Source organism: Aotus nancymaae, unplaced genomic scaffold (assembly GCF_030222135.1).
Source record: "Aotus nancymaae isolate 86718 unplaced genomic scaffold, 86718_ANA_hifiasm-v0.15.2.pri h1tg000007l, whole genome shotgun sequence".
Taxonomy (NCBI): Eukaryota; Metazoa; Chordata; class Mammalia; order Primates; family Aotidae; genus Aotus; species Aotus nancymaae.
This window is the reverse complement of record NW_026988418.1, coordinates 17,666,275-17,682,006: the sequence shown is the minus strand read 5'-3', so window position 1 is coordinate 17,682,006 and position 15,732 is coordinate 17,666,275. Positions and strand designations below refer to the sequence as shown.

The 15,732-nt window shown below is 51.2% G+C and overlaps 1 protein-coding gene and 1 long non-coding RNA gene across 12 annotated transcripts in view; one reads left to right on the top strand and one right to left on the bottom strand.

Moving 5' to 3' along the window:
* Nucleotides 1–15,321, top strand: part of SSBP3 (single stranded DNA binding protein 3) — a 182,282-nt gene extending 166,961 nt beyond the window's left edge. For 9 of the 11 annotated variants that reach the window (XM_064372384.1, XM_064372389.1, XM_021667738.2 and 6 more), the window contains 9 exons: nucleotides 1,258–1,322; nucleotides 2,334–2,382; nucleotides 3,038–3,073; nucleotides 3,593–3,647; nucleotides 4,951–5,021; nucleotides 13,023–13,101; nucleotides 13,388–13,416; nucleotides 13,509–13,610; nucleotides 14,690–15,321. In XM_064372384.1, the coding sequence (XP_064228454.1) occupies nucleotides 1,258–1,322; nucleotides 2,334–2,382; nucleotides 3,038–3,073; nucleotides 3,593–3,647; nucleotides 4,951–5,021; nucleotides 13,023–13,101; nucleotides 13,388–13,416; nucleotides 13,509–13,610; nucleotides 14,690–14,719 (516 nt within the window). In that variant the 3' untranslated portion in view covers nucleotides 14,720–15,321. The remainder of the gene's footprint in view (nucleotides 1–1,257; nucleotides 1,323–2,333; nucleotides 2,383–3,037; nucleotides 3,074–3,592; nucleotides 3,648–4,950; nucleotides 5,022–13,022; nucleotides 13,102–13,387; nucleotides 13,417–13,508; nucleotides 13,611–14,689) is intronic. The other 2 variants (XM_064372388.1, XM_064372385.1) reach the window with 1 other exon arrangement.
* Nucleotides 6,480–7,974, bottom strand: LOC135273402 (uncharacterized). Its single transcript, XR_010341188.1, has 2 exons — nucleotides 7,554–7,974; nucleotides 6,480–7,345 (listed from the first exon to the last, which is right to left on the bottom strand). It is a non-coding gene; the product is annotated as an uncharacterized LOC135273402 (long non-coding RNA).
* Nucleotides 15,322–15,732: the final 411 nt, after the last annotated feature.

The following is a 15,732-nucleotide window of genomic DNA, read 5'->3' as shown; positions in this document are numbered from 1 at the left end:
GGTCAGAAGGCACCGTGGGAGTAACAGGGATGGAGCAGTCAGCCCCGAGGGGTGGGGTCAGGAGGGCTTCCCAAAGGAGCTGCTGTTAGAGCTGAGTGTTGGAGGACAAGTAGGAGCCTGCCAAGGAGGGAGCAGAGAAGCGAGGCATGTATTATTCTTGCATGGAAAATGACCCTTGGAGATGGGGTCATAGGCAACACTGGCCTGGTTATAGCAAGAGATGAACGTGATAAGCGGCTGGGTGCCTGTGACCTACCCCACTCTGCCTCATGGGCCATCCTGAGCTGAATCTGGACTGCTGGGACTTTGTGAGTTCTGTGTAGACTTTTCTCTCAAACACTGGGCACAGTGGCTCATGTCTGTAATCCCAGTACTTTGGGAGGCTGTGGCGGGAGGATGACTTGAGCCCAGGAGTTCAAGACCAGCCTGGGCAATAAGTGAGACCCCATATCTACAAAAAAAAATTAGCCGGGTTTGGTGGTGTATACCTGTAGTCCCAACTACATGAGAGGCTGAGGTGGGAGGATTGTTTGAGCCCAGGAGGTCGAAGCTGCAGTGATTTAGGATTCCACTACTGCTCTCCAGCCTGGGCAACAGAGCAAGACGCCATCTCAAAAGACAAAACAAACCCCTCCCACACACATCATGGTGAATGAACCCTCTGAGTGCAGAGATGGAGTTTTCTCCTGCTTCCCAGCATCATGCCTGTCAAGGGCCTCTGATGCTGATGCATAGGTGGGGTGGGTCTGCCACCTGGACCTGGGGCAGGCTAAGGTATCTGTACTGCAGCAGCCTCAGACAAGCTTCTCAGGAGTGCTGGCTCCCTTCCCCATTCACACCCATCCCTCTCCTTCCCGCCTCCTAGCAGCGTCCTCGCCCCAGAGCTGCTCAGTAGGTTCTAAGACTGAGTCCGTCCCCTCTTACCTGCCTGAGCCCAGGAGGGAAGGTACAGGATGGCATTGTGGGAGCCCAGAGACAGCAGCAGCTTGCTGGATGTCCACATGTTTTTGAGAACTTCATCTTGAAAGCCCCTGAAAATGCATTGAATGTTGTGACTGTCCCTCTGTGCTGGCTTGTCATTGTGGTCACTGTGACTTGGTTCCCACCCACCCCACCGTTTTTGAAAGAATTTTATTTTTTCTCATTGATCCTTTTCACAGACTAACCCTCGCTGTTTTGTCTGTCTGTTTCTCCTCCCCGCTCCTCTCTCCGGTTCCCTTCTCCTTCTCATAGACTGACCCTTGGTTATCGTTGCAGAATTACGGCAGCGGCATGAGACCACCACCCAACTCCCTCGGCCCCGCCATGCCCGGGATTAACATGTAAGGCGAAAACTACCTGGCCAGTGGCTCAGAGCCCATTCCTTTCCCCACCCTCTGCCTGCACCATGGGAGACTCATGATATGAGTCATTGCTGGTATTCCTCTGGGCCTCAGTCTTCTCATTGGTAATATGAGGATATTGAGGATCCTGATGATGAGAGCTCAGGCTCATAGAGTGCCTCTGTGTGCCAGGCACAGTTCCAGGCATGCTACATGCATCAGCTCACCTAATCTTCATGATAACCCTGTGACGTGATTTTTTTTATTTTTTGAGACTGAGTCTCGCTCTATTGCCCAGGCTGGAGTGCTATGGCACAGTCTTGGCTCACTGCAATCTCTGGCTCACTGAAATCTCTGCCTCATGTGTTGAAGCGATTCTCCTGCCTCAGCCTCCTGAATAGCTTGGATCACAAGCACCCACCAACATGCCCTGCTAATTTTTGTATTTTTAGTAGATATGGGGTTTCACCATATTGGCCAGGCTGGTCTCGAATTCCTGATTTCAAATGATCTACCCGCCTGGGCCTCCCAAAGTGCTAGGATTACAGGTGTGAGCCACCGTGCCTGGCCTGACGTGGTTATTATTATCCCCCCTTACAGATGAGGTCACCGAGGCACAGAGAGGTGAAGTAACTTGCTCAGGCTCATACAGCTTTCAGTGGCAGAGTCAAGAGGATCCCCTGGACAGTTTAGCCACTGTTCTCAAGTACACTCACGATTTTTAACCCCACTGTGAGGATACGGACTCCCTTCTAGGAAAATGCACATCCAGAGGAGATTTTACATACTTTATGTCTATATATTTTGTAAAGTTTACCTATCATTTAAAGCAGTCCATGCATTTCCGTGAAGTTAGCCATTACTGACCTGAGCAGAAGGCATCTAAACCCCAGGGCTGTAGGAAGGACTCCCTGTTATGATTTCAGCCCTTCCCTTCTGTCCCTGCTGCCTCCACCCCTTGGAGTTGACGGCACGTTTTTCATTGTCCACATCTCTTTCTCCCTCTCTCAGGGGCCCGGGAGCTGGCAGACCCTGGCCCAATCCTAACAGTGCTAACTCAGTGAGTACCTAGGTCATGTGGGGTGGTGTTTGCCAGGGGAGGGGTTCTGGATGCAGGGGAGCTACTGTCCCCAGGTGGAGGTGTCACAGGGAGGGGAGATGCAGTAGGACTCCCCTGATGCTTCTCGGGGAAGGCCGTGTGGAGGTGGAAGCCTGGGAGTAATGTTCAGGGGTCATCAAGGGCTCCACATCTCCCCTGCCTGCCCAGCCAGCCCACTCCTCTAAGGAGTAAGCTGAGAACCTGGGCTGAGAGAGCACTGTTCAGAGTGGAGGCCCCTGCCCATCTCCTCCTCCCCAGCAGGCCTGGAAGGTGTGGGTGAGGGGCTCAGCACAGACAGTGGGGTGAAGGCCAGAGGAGTGTGGGGTAAAGCTGTTTCCTGCTCTCTCAAACTGGAGGACCTCCTATGTCCCCACTGTGCCTATGGCTCCCTCCCAGGACTGGGGAGTAAGAGACCAGGGTCTCAGGGTCAGGTCAGTGTAGCAGAGAGAACTAGACTTCAGCCACATCCCGGCCCTCCCAGGGGAACCAAACGAGTGGCCAGCTCACTGGTTGGCGATGCCTTTCCTGTGACGAGTGGGTCGTGTCCTCAGGGAGGTTTGACAGCTGAGGGCACTCAGTGACTCTGACGTGGGGCTCCCCAACATCTTGTTTTTAGATTCCATACTCCTCCTCATCACCCGGTACCTATGTGGTAAGTGTGTGGGTTTGGGGCATTGCATGTCCAGCCACATGGGACTGAGTGTGCAAGAGAACTGCTCAGGGGTCCTCATTTCTTTCCCTTTCCCATGTTCGTCTGAGCAGAGGATCCAAGCTGCTAGAACTTGCTGTCAATATTCACTCATCTGTATAGACCCGAGGTGGCCCAAAAATCCCAAAACCAGACCTGGGGATGGCATTTCCTTCTGGGGAGCTGACCAGTGGGCTGCTTGGCGTCCGCAGGCCTCTCCAGTGGGCATGTGTGTGAGCACATAATGCGGGCATACACACCCACAGGGTCCTCTTCGTTCTGAAGAAAGGGACAGGGGAATCCAAACCCACTTCTCCTCAAGCTTGCGCACTTTAGCTCTGAGTGGCACTGGGAGTGTAGTAAGATGAACAGCGGCTGGGCCGGGGGCGAGCAGTCGCTGCTGACCAGGGAGGAAGCGTGCTGGCCCCTCCCCACATGCGTTACCACTGTGGGCATCTGATGTCAGTTTTATCTCATCTTCAGGGACCCCCTGGTGGTGGCGGCCCTCCAGGAACACCCATTATGCCCAGTCCCGCAGGTAAGAGCGCTTGAGGGGAAAGTGGGTGGCAGGGGGTCACATTGCCAGAGAGTACTTGGAGGGCAGGTTGCAGAGCCAGAGGTTAACAGCCACTCCTTCCTGAGCAGCACATCTTCCACGGGGCATTTAGCGGGCAGGGGTCCCCACTGTGTGGCCTTCGATCACTCCTCTGATGCTGCTCTATAAAGGACAGGGCTGAGCAGAGCAGTCCAGGAACAAGGGTTCTCGTTGCCCTTAAATCCCTCTTGTTGGGAAGAACCCTGTTCCAGGTGGGTGTTTCCCCAGATGACTTAAAGAAGGGCTTTGGGGTTCAGGCATCCTGGGACCAGGATTCTAAGGTGTGCTACCTCCCCAGTTTCCATAGCTCCTGGCTTCTGGTCCTCTGTATAGGAGATCCCTTCTCCCTGTTTCTTTAAACAAAAGAGGGCATGCGTGCACACACGTGGGCATGTGCGCACACACACACAGCATCACAATTATGTTTCTTTCCCAGCTAAGAATAGCGTACCAGCCAGCTAGAAGGAATTCAACATACGATCCTTACCCACCCCAAAAATAAAAAGTGAGAGGTAGCTGGATTTCTGCCCAAGAATTACAGCGCCTGCTCCTGATAGAAACATTTTAGCTGGAGACTTTTCTGGCTAATTGGGGAGATGGAGGGGACTCTCCCCCGCCCCCCTCCTCAGCTCCCCATAGTAGGGAAGCTGCTCGGCTGCAGGGGTGGAGCTGGCCGCAGCCGGGATCCTGGGCTCCCGCTCCGGCTCTCTCTCTCTCTCTGCTGCTGCATTTTGATGAGCTGCATGACCTACATTCCGACTGGGCCACATGCACCCACTCCATATGTTAATGCATCTCCAGCCCCATCCCTGCCTCTCACTCCTGCCCCATCAGCCTGGCAGGGTGGCCTCTGGGTAATTTGCCACGTTTCCCTTTCCCTGATTTGATTAAAACCACTTTGTAGGGTGGTGGGGGAGAGCACAGGTGGTGGTTCTGCTGCCCCCATGTTGTCCCAGGCAGCATATGGAGACCCCAGATTTGGTGTGGGGTGGGGAGACAAGAATTTGAACCCGTAATCCCCCTGTGCCATGTCCACACTGCTGGGGTTGAGTGGTTTTCACAGTTGAATTTTCTGTGATTAAAAACTTTGTGAATCTTCATTAAATACAAATTAGCCAGAAAATGGTGGTACTTAGAGGAAATTTTAGGTGATAAAATACAAAAGAATGAGTTCAAGTGCCATGAGTTTGTTTTAATTAAGAAATGAATTAATCACCCCGACTTGTGGGTTTCCACTGTTCTACAGATTCAACAAATTCCAGTGACAACATCTACACAATGATTAATCCGGTGCCGCCTGGAGGCAGCCGGTCCAACGTAAGTCTGCTTTCTAATAATTTACATATCAGACACCATAACAAATCATAATTAACTTCATCAGCTGAGGGGAAAGCAAGTTTAATTGATTTCAGCCATTTGTTACCAAAGATGAAAAAAATAAACCGTCAGAAAAGTGATTAACTCTTGGGCAACTCAGTTCCCATTTCATAGCTGGCAGGGGGTGGGAGAGGAAGGGGTGGGGCGATGCCCACTCTCTGATTAGAGCCAGGGTGCCGGCCGTGCCTCTGGGACTTGCCTCCTGCCATGCTGGTCGGGGAAGCGCCAGGCTGCAGGTGTCTGGCATGGTCCCTGCCCAGCTGACTGGCTGTGCTGGTCCAGGTGATCCCTCCCCTCCTGAGCTTGTTTCTGGGGCTGTGGAGCTGAGGGTGGAGCCAGCAGCAGGGGCTGCTGCCAGGAGCTCGGGAACTCCTGTACCTGGCAGCCTTTTCACCTGTCAGAGTTGCAGCCCTTGGGTGATGTTGCAGCTCACATTTCTCCATTTCTGATTCCTGCTTGCCCCACTTCCTCCTGTGTCCCCCGCACCCACTGGATGGGACTTGGTTAGTCAGCTGCAGCCTGTGTCCCCACCTAGCAAGAGTTCCCCAAGGACAGGGCCTGACCTGCTTCCCCTTCACAGTCAACCCTTCCATTCCAGTTCCTTCTGTTCTTCCTCCACGCAGGCCTCAGGTGAACTGAGCCTTGCCCCTGCAGGAGCTCAGGGTCTGGAAAGGAGGTCTGCAGACTGTAGAGCCAGAGTGGGCCTGGGGCCCCAGAGTGCGAGGCTGTGACCTGGTTGAGGGGGTGGGGCCTTTTGGGGCACTCTGGTTTTGTTGGCTCCATTCCTGTGGTGACACCCAGATCACCCCACGTGTTAAACCGCGAGCGTGGGCTGTCCCATGCTGGACTTTGCCCACGTTTTTCTCTCCCAGCATCCTCGAGGGAGGGTCTCTGGCCTGCCTCCTTCACCAGGGTCCTCACTGGTGTGACCAACCATCTGGCTTTTAATAATAAAGGCCCTACATCCTGAGGACTCCCGGGACACAAAAAGTCCTGGGTTTTGTCAGTGATGTGGAAGTTGGGTGGAAAAGTCTAAAAGCCACGCAGAGGGATGACAGCACTGTTTTTAGCATCAGATGGAAATGCATGGACTGTCTGCCTCAAGTGGTCACTGTCGCCATGTTTCCTGGCCGTGGATGCTTTATCAGGGCTTGTGACTCACTGCGGATTACATCACTCAGGGCTGCGGCACTGCGCACTGCAGTCATGCGGGTAAGCAGCATCTGCCTAGCAGTCTGCCGCAGATGCAGTGTTAGGCTTTGTGTCTAGATGGTGCTGGTTTCAGTCTTGACATTGTGAATGTTGTGACCGTATTTCCTAAGAGTTCAGATGATGAAAAAGAGAACAATGGACAATGCCAGCACCAGCGTGACCCCAGGCATCACTGGAAAAGAAGGCTGAATGACCATGTTACTTTAATGACAGATGCAAGGACACACACAACTGGATCAGGGAGGAAAGAACCCAAACAGAATGTACTGCGCAGAGTGCGGAAAAGAATGTGGGATTGGGCATGTGGAGAAGGGGAGGCTGAAGCACATTGGACATTGAATCTCCCAAGTCTGGGGATATCTTTCCAAATCAAGGTTTTTTTGACCTCGAAAGGGACAGCAGTTCTCAGTCAGAAACAGCGGTTGCTGAATTAGCTTGGGCATACTCCTTGAATGGACACCATTACCCTCTTGTTCCCTTGATTGTACTACAAACCAAGGTTACATTTCCTGATTTGGAGGTTTCAACTAAAAGTCCTGCGGGCCGGGCGTGGTGGCTCACACCTGTAATCTGAGTACTTTGGGAGGCTGAGCTGGGTAAATCATGAGGTTAGGAGTTCAAGGCTACCCTGGCCAAGATGGTGAAACCCCATCTCTACTAAAAATACAAAAATTAGCCAGGTGCAGTGGCAGGCACCTGTAATGCCAGCTACTTGGGAGGCTGAGGCAGGAGAATCACTTGAACCTGGGAGGCAGAGGTTGCGGTGAGCCGAGATCGCGCCACTGTACTCCAGCCTGGGCGACAGAGTGAGACTCCATCTCCAAAAAAAAATTCCTGTGTGTGAACCAAAGGGTGGGGGACTTGGGATAACAGTTGCATTGCCCCTTTCCAGCAGTGCTGATCCTGTCTGATCCTCCCAACAGTCGTGCTTCAGAGCGCGTCAAGGGATGCCTCAAGTCACAGTGGCAGGTTTCCACTAGCTCTTAGGTATGTTGATTTGAAAACTGGAGTTTCAAATCGTCTTGGTTTTCGTGAAGATTTTAGTGAAGTTCCTGAAGACATAAAAGATTGTTGTTCTCTTGTCCAAATACAACCTAGACTTTGCTCATTTATCTACATATTTGGCAGACAGTACATAGTTAATTTGGGCAAATTTCATTTAGTCTATAAGCTTCTTACCAAGGAAAATGGAAACATCTTACCTGCTAAATGTTCACACCTTATACCCGACACTGTCACAAAGGGGTGTAATTTGCTTACCTGTGATAGCAGCTTTCATAATGAAAGTTTTGGGTCACTTTTCAATTTCCTCAAAACATGCCGAAGTACTTAATGAGATCTTTGGCTTCACAGACAGGAGAATGCCTCTGACACGTGTCCACGAGATGACTGTCATTATTGCTGGCCATAGAAAAGATGTGAAAATGTTGGCTTGCTGTGAAAACTTCTATTTTTTAAAGTGTGAGACAAGAAGGATGTCCTTTTCTAATTTGGAAATGCATTGAGATGAGAATGGAAAAAAGAATTACAATAAAATAGAGGCCAGGCATGGTGGCTCATGCCTGTAATCCGAGCACTTTGGGAGGCTGAGATGGGACAATCACTTAAAGCCACGAGTTCCAAACCAACATAAGTAACAAAAGAAGACATCCTTACCGTCTCAGCAACAAAAAATAAAAAATAAATACATAGGCCAGGTGCAGTGGCTCACACCTGTAACTCTAGCACTTTAGGAGGCAGAGGTGGTCAGATCACTTGAGGTCAGGACTTTGAGACCAGCCTGACCAATATGGTGAAACCCCATCTCCACTAAAAATACAAAAGTAGCCGGGGGTGGTGGTGCATGCCTGTAATCCCAGCTACTTGGGAGGCTGAGGCAGGGGAATCGCTTGAACCTGGGAGGCAGAGGTTACAGTGAGCTGATTGTGCCACTGCACTCCAGACTGGGTGACAGAGCCAGACTCCATCTCTTGATTTAAAAAAAAAAAAAAAAAAAATGTCCTAAAGGCTATAAAGGCTGCAGGCAATTCGGAGACCAGTGGAAGCAGAGCAAAATGTTCCAATGTATCCCGGGTCAGAAAGAAACATTGTAATTTTTTATTTAAATATTAGTAATGTTTGTTTCATTAATCCTATTGTGTTTATATTTGTTCGTTTATTTAGAGACAGAGTCTTTGTCACCCAGTCTAGAGGGCAGTGGCACAGTCATGGCTCATTGCAGCTTCAACATCTGGGATCTTAGGGGATCCCTCCCACCACAGCCTCCCGAGGAGCTGGGACTACAGGCACGTGCCACCATACTCAGCTAATTTTTTTGTGTGTTGTAGAGATGAGGTCTCACTATGTTGCCCTGGATGTTCTTAAACTCCTGGGCTCAGGAGATCCTCCTGCCTCAGCCTCCCAAAGTGCCAGGATTACAGGTGTGAGCCACCATGCCTGGCCTATGTTTTATTTTTCTTATACATAAATAATAAACCAGGTGCAGTGGCTTGAGCCTGTAGTCCCAGATGCTTAGGAGGCTGAGGCAGGTGGATCACTTGAGCTCACTCTAGCTTGGGTGATGGAGCAAGACCTCATTCTCTGAAAAATAAAATAATTAATGTAATATAGCCCATAAAATTTAAATATTCGAGTAAAAAGTTATTTATCAGAGGACAGAAACCTTATAAAAATATTACCTTTTCTTGGCTGGGCACAGTGGCTCATGCCTGTAATCTCAGCACTTTGGGAGGCTGAGGTGGGCAGATCACCTGAGGTCAGGAGTTTGAAACCAGCCTGACCAACATGGAGAAACCCTGTCTCTACTAAAAATACAACATTAGCTGGGTGTGGTGGCACATGCCTGTTATCCCAGCTAACTCGGGAGGCTGAGGCAGGAGAATCACTTGAACCTGGGAGGCGGAGATTGTGGTGAGCCGAGATCGTGCCATTGTACTGCAGCCTGGGCAACAGGAGCGAAATTCTGTCTCAAAAAAAAAAAAAAAAAAATTTTTTTCTCATATGTATTAATTATTTAACTAGTCTGCCTCCTAATTGCTACTAATTGCTATTGTTAACTAGTTCCTATTGTTTATGTAATAGCATTAATCTAATAGAAAAGTAAATAATACAGAATAAATGATGCTGAGACAACTGAATATCCACATGCAGACAGATGAGATTGAACTTAGAGCAGTACCCAAAAGTTAACTCAAAGTTGATCATGGCGGGCCAGGCGAGGTGGCTTACACCTGTAATCCCAAGCACTTTGGGAGGCCGAAACCGGTGGCTCATTTGAAGTCAGGCGTTCAAGACCAGTGTGGCCAACATGTCAAAACCCCGTCTCTCCTAAAAATACATAATTAGCCAGGTGTGGTGGTGTGCGTCCGTAATCCCAGCTACTCGGCCGACTGACACATGAGAATCACTTAAACCCAGCAGGCGGGGGTTGCAGTGAGCCAAGATCACGCCACTGCATTCTGGCCTGGCTGACAGAATGAGACTCTGTCTCAAAAATAAGTAAATAAAAATAAAGTAGACCATAGACCTAAATGTTAAAGCTAAAATGACAACAACTTGAAGAAAGCATAGGAGTAATGACCTTCATGACCGGAGTTAAGCAAAGCCGCCTAAGATGCAAGACCAAAAGCAGAAGTAGCAGAAGAAAAAAGCAGGCAAACTGGACCCTGCTGGGGTTTAACATCTGTGCTTCAGCGTCAGGAAGTAAAAGGACAAACGGAATGGAGAACGTATTTGCAAATCATGAATCTGGTAAGGAACTTGAATTCAAAATACACAAAGAACACTTAGAACAACTCAGTAATAAAAAGACAACCCAATTTAAAAATGGGACAAGCACCTAAGTGGACATTTCTCCAAAAATTACCAATAGCCGGTAAGCACGTGAGAAGACACTCAGCATCGTCAGTCATTAGGAAATGCAAATCTGAACCATAGTGAGATAGCACTTCACACCCACGAGGACGGCTGTAGTGAAAACGACAGATAATGACTGGTGTTGGGAGGGTGTGGAAGCATTGGAGCCCTCAGACACTCTTGTGGGAATGTAAAATGGCACAGCTGCTTTGGAAAACAGTTTGACGTTTCCTAGAAAGATCAGACAGCCTAGTGATGTCTGCGTGATTCGAGAATTGGGTTACCCTATGACCCAGCAGTCTCCTAGGTATCTGCCCAAGAGAAAGGAAAACGTGTGTCCACACACAGCTTGTACATCAGTGTCCGTGGAAGCATGAGTCATAATAGCCAAACAGTGAAAACAACCTGAACGTTCCCTCCACTGATGAATGGATAAATGAAATGTGGTATATCCATACGGCAGACTGCTTTTTGTCCATGGGAAGGAATAAAGTACTGATTCATGTGACAACACTGATGAGCCTTGAAAACATGCTAAGTGAAAGAAACCAGCCACAAAAGCGCACATGATTCCATGTATTGGCATGTCCGGGATAGGCAAATCCATGGAGACAGAAAGTAGATGGGCGGTTGCCTGGGGTCAGGGATTGGAGGGAGACGGAAATGACTGTAGTCAGGTGCAGCATTTCTTTCTGAGGTTATGGACGCATTCTAAAATCAGTTGTGGTGATGGTTGCACAGCACTGTAAATACACCGAAAACCACTGAATTGTACACTTTAAATGGGCCAATTGTATGGTATGTGAATTGTATCTCAATAAAACTGTTAAGATAACACACAGGAAGTACACAATAATACGTAATTTTGAAGAGATACCTGTTTCTTTATACACTGATGTTAAAGTAACATATTCATGTGAAAGTGACAACATACTTGTGCATAATTCTGTATTGCCACGTTTGGGGATTTTTTGGGTCTAGCATGGCTGTTTCCTGGGTTGGCTTTCTCTCATCCTCTATCATTTGGATTAATAGGCATGAAATTTGTTGCTAGATGGCAAAATGTGCCCAAAAGCCTGTGAACTGCTTTGGTAGGGGTCCCACTGGAAAGGCAAGGATGTCCCCTCCAGTGTGGATGGGCACAGGAAAGTGGCTCATGCCCTAGCTGTGCCCCTGCAGCCTTACCCCTTACACCCCGTTCTGGGCTCCAACACGCCATGCTGCCGCCCACTGGGTAGCCTTCTGCTCATTCGGAACCCCCACCTGGAGTGACTTCTGTGATGGCTCTGCCTGCCCAGAGTTTACCCCTCAGTTTTGTTGATGCTCTCCTCCTCCTCCAGGCAGTCACTTACGATTTCTCTGCCTTGCTCCGAAGCTGCAGCTGTACTTTGCAGCTCTTTGGAAGTCAGCATCTCTGTCCTCCTATAGGGTAGTTGGGTATCCATGAGCTGCTCCTCTGGGCTGAGGCTCAGGTGTGACTCAGCTCTGCATTCACGGTGCCCAGTCACAGCCAGGCACCAAACAGTCCTCTGTTCCACACCCCCACTCCCTTCCCACTCCATGCACATCTAGTCTGCATCACAGGGCCTTGGCTTTCCAGGCTGGGCTCAGCCACCCTCCCCAGCCCTGTGACTCTTGGCTGTGGGATGTGACCTTTCTGGCCTTCCTTTCCAAGATGAGTTTGATAGTTCCATATAGGCCTGTGGGTGGATAGAATCGACTCTGTCTCTGAGCCCCCATCTGCCTCATCATCAGTTCTGCACGGGAGCCTCATTAGTGACCTCCCGCCACCACCCCACAGTCCCAGGGTGCCGTGCGGTGCCTCCTGGGCTAGAGCCTTAGTTCCCTCTTCCCTCCCACTCATCAAACCCCACCTTTTCTCACACCTAGTCCCAGGAAATATCTTGTCTTTTCTTTCTTTTTCTTTTTTCTTTTTCTCTTCCTTTTTCCCCTTCCCTCTTTTCCTTTCCTTCCCTCTTCCCCCTTCCCCCTTTCCTTTCCTTTCCTTTTTTTCAGATGGAGTCTTGCTCTGTCACCCAGGCTGGAGTACAGTGGTGTGATCTTGGCTCACTGTAACCTCCGCCTCCGGGTTAAAGCGATTCTCCTGCCTCAGCCTCCTGAGTAGCTGGGATTACAGGCGCCCACCACCCTGTCCGGCTAATTTTTGTATTTTTAGTAGAGACGGGGTTTCATCATGTTGGCCAAACTGGTCTCGAACTCCTGACCTCTCAGGTGATCCACCCCTTTGGCCTCCCAAAGTGCTGGGATTACATGCGGGAGCCACCGCGCCCGTCTGGAAATGTCATTTCTAACTTCTTTCTGTGAGCTTGGAGAGGGCCAGCATGACGGCTCCAGACCTGCTGTCAGGTTACAGCCCCAGCTCCTCCACCTCCAGCCTCTGGGACCTCAGGCAGAACATTTCCCCCAGTGCTTCTGTTTCCTTACCTGTGAAGCAGGGATGGGGTGCACTGATGTTCTGGTCCCTGGCCTGGCATGGTCAGAGAGCTGTCCACATGTGCCTCTGTCTAGGGAACCACATCCTCCACACGGGGGATGGAGAGGGCCCTGTGGTGGGATCGGAGAGGCTAGGTTTGAGAGCTGCCTCTGCGTGGAGCTGGGTAGTGGCGGGCCAGTCCCTCTCCCTAACCTGGGACATAGGAATGAGCACCTCTGCCCTGCAGCTCGGGGGGCCCAGATGAGGAGCCTGGCCCAGTTCCCAGGCAGGGCATGTCCGGGTATGTGTGAGCAGAGCCTGCCAGAGGAGGAGCCTGGTTCCCCAGGACCAGGACTCTGGTGTGGCTGCAGCCCCCAGCCTGTGAGGGGTGCAGAGGGCATGGGCCCACTGAGCTGCCATGCCCTGTGCTTCTTCCTCAGTTCCCAATGGGTCCCGGCTCGGACGGTCCGATGGGCGGCATGGGCGGCATGGAGCCACACCACATGAACGGATCGTTAGGTGAGTGGCCCTGCTTTTGCCATGCCCCGCCCTGCCCGAGCAGCCAGTTCTGTGCCTCAGCTCCAGGCTCAGCTGGGCTTGGTACACAGCCCCAGCTGGCTTGGCTGGGCACACAGGAAGATTCTAAGAGAAGGATGCCAGCCAGAAACTTCTCTGCACAGAAAGTCCTCCGCACAGCGTGGGACTTGGATGGAAGGGCGTAGAGGCCCGAGGAGCCCCGAGAGGTGGGGAGACCCTCTGTGGAAGAGCAGGCAAGAAACTGAATTGGATTCTTTTTTCTTTCCAGGGTCAGGCGACATAGATGGACTTCCAAAAGTGAGTGTGCACTCAGCCTCCCTAGCGGCACCCCAACTGTGTGGGCAGGTTGTTGGGGACACAGGCACTCACCTCCTCTCCTCTTTCCACAGAATTCTCCTAACAACATAAGTGGCATTAGCAATCCTCCAGGCACCCCTCGAGATGACGGCGAGCTAGGAGGGAACTTCCTCCACTCCTTTCAGAACGACAATGTAAGGCTTGCCCCCTGCCCACTGCTGTCATCCCCAAGGCCTGGGGACTCTTACCTAACAAGTTGCGAGCTGCGGGGCCGGACCGCAGCCTGCCAGCTGAGCTGGTGGCCGCATTAACGGGCTTTCTACCTCAGTTATTTTTCCAGCAGAAGCGTGCAGCCCTGACGCCGCCCCGAGACTGCCTGCTGCTAGGGCCTTCTGGAGGCAGCTCTGTGCAGGCTGGACTCCTCTGACACTAATTAAGCTAATATGGCCGGGAGAGCCCTGGGCTGAGAGAGTTGGGGCAGCATTGCCCCAAGGGTCCATTTCCATCTGTCCAGTGGGGAAGGGTTCATGCAACCAGTGATTTTCAGGGTCCCCAACACAGAGGGGTCAGCCGTGTGCTCTTCCATAGAGGGCTTCTGTGTGCATTCTCATTTGAAGAAACAGTGTTATGATTAAGCAGCTTTCCAGAACCCCAGACTGCCAGCCTGGGCAACATGGCGAAACCTCATCTCTACACAAAAATACAAAATTTAGCCAGCATGGTGGTGCATACCTGTAGTCTCAGCTACTTGGGATGCGAAGGTGAGAGGATTGCTTGAGCCCAGGAGGTTGAGGCAGCTGTGAACCTTGATCGCACCACTGTACTCCAGCCTGAGTGACAGAGTGAGACCCCTGTCTCAAAAACAAAAACAGAGCCCCAGACTGGCCCCACCCCAGGGCACCCTGGCTGTGCTCCAGCTCATAAAAGCCAGTTGCCTGCAGTCTGGAGGCCTGTGCTGGGCAAAGGCAGGGGCTGACTGGAGAGAAGAGGATGACTCAGAGGGGCAAGAGCAGGGGAGGCCCTGTCGGCTGCCATAGCTCCCAGCACAAGGGCAGGCTGGCACTGAGAAGTGGTTCTTAGCTCCCACCTCCTGGCCTTTATCCTACCCTGCCGGCCCCCTGCCCACTCTGTGCCACCATGTGCCCCTCAGCCCAGCCATAGCCCCAAACGAGCCCTGCTCAGTTCTGTGCAGTCAGACCAGGCTCCCCGCACCCCCGTGTGTCAGCGGCCTCCCCACAACCTTCACCCCCTCTTCTCTGCTTCTCCCTTCCAGTATTCTCCAAGCATGACGATGAGTGTGTGATTCCCCCTTCTCCAAGACGCTGAGAGAGCCGGCATTGCAGGCGGGAAGATGCCAGAAATTATGCAAGAAGTGAGGTGTCATTATCCAGGAGCTGGTGGGGAGGGCATCTCCCTGCTCCCCTCAACCCCCTCCCACTCCCTCCACCTTTCCCAATTTTAGTTTCATGCAATAAAAAGGCCGAACTTTTTATTCCATAAAACATGAAGGACAAAACTCAAAAATGTATTTCGAGTCAGTGACCAGGAAAATCCCACCCCTTGCTCTTTCCCCAAAGGACCTTTTCCGTACGCGACACTTTTTTGTTGTTGTTTTTTTTGTTTGGGATTTTACCGTTGTTGGGAGTTTTTTTATTTTGTTTTCAGGGGGGTTTTTTGGGGGAAAAATTTTTTTAAATGGAAGCTTCTAGCAAGCCCCCCACTCCAATCAACCCTTATGCTTTCTTCTTAAAAAAAAAAAAAAAAAAAGAAAGAGAAAGGAAAAAAAAGAAAACCAGAAGCCCTGCTGACTGTGCCCAAGCCCTTCTACCAGGAAAGCTAGTCTAGGTGTGAGAGCCTACATTGTCTGTAGCCATCAAAAATAATAATAAACTGGACAGTTTACAACTGGTGGTTTCTTTCAAAAGGCCTTTTTTGGAAAGAAGGAAAGGCAGTCACCGTTTTCCACTTGGGGTTTTGGTTTGTGCAGCGGGCAGGGGAGGAGCGGGAACGTGTTTGTTCTGGCTTGATTTCTGCGGCAACAGCAGTGGCACCCTTGGAGCCCAGAACCCAGCACCCTTATCCTGTGGCCGGAGGGGCCAGATCACCGACCCCTTTCAGGATTCCACCACAGCTGAGCCCGTCGCTGTGACCCGGTGGCATGCACTGTTCCCAGGACGCCTTCCTCCTCCTCCTCTGCCTCTCCTGGACCTCCCTCCTGTCCTGGCCTCCCTGCCTCTCCAGCCCCTCCTCCACCCCGACCCCAGTATTCCCAGTGAGAATCCTGCCAGCTGGGTGGTGGCCTGGCGCAGAGTAGGA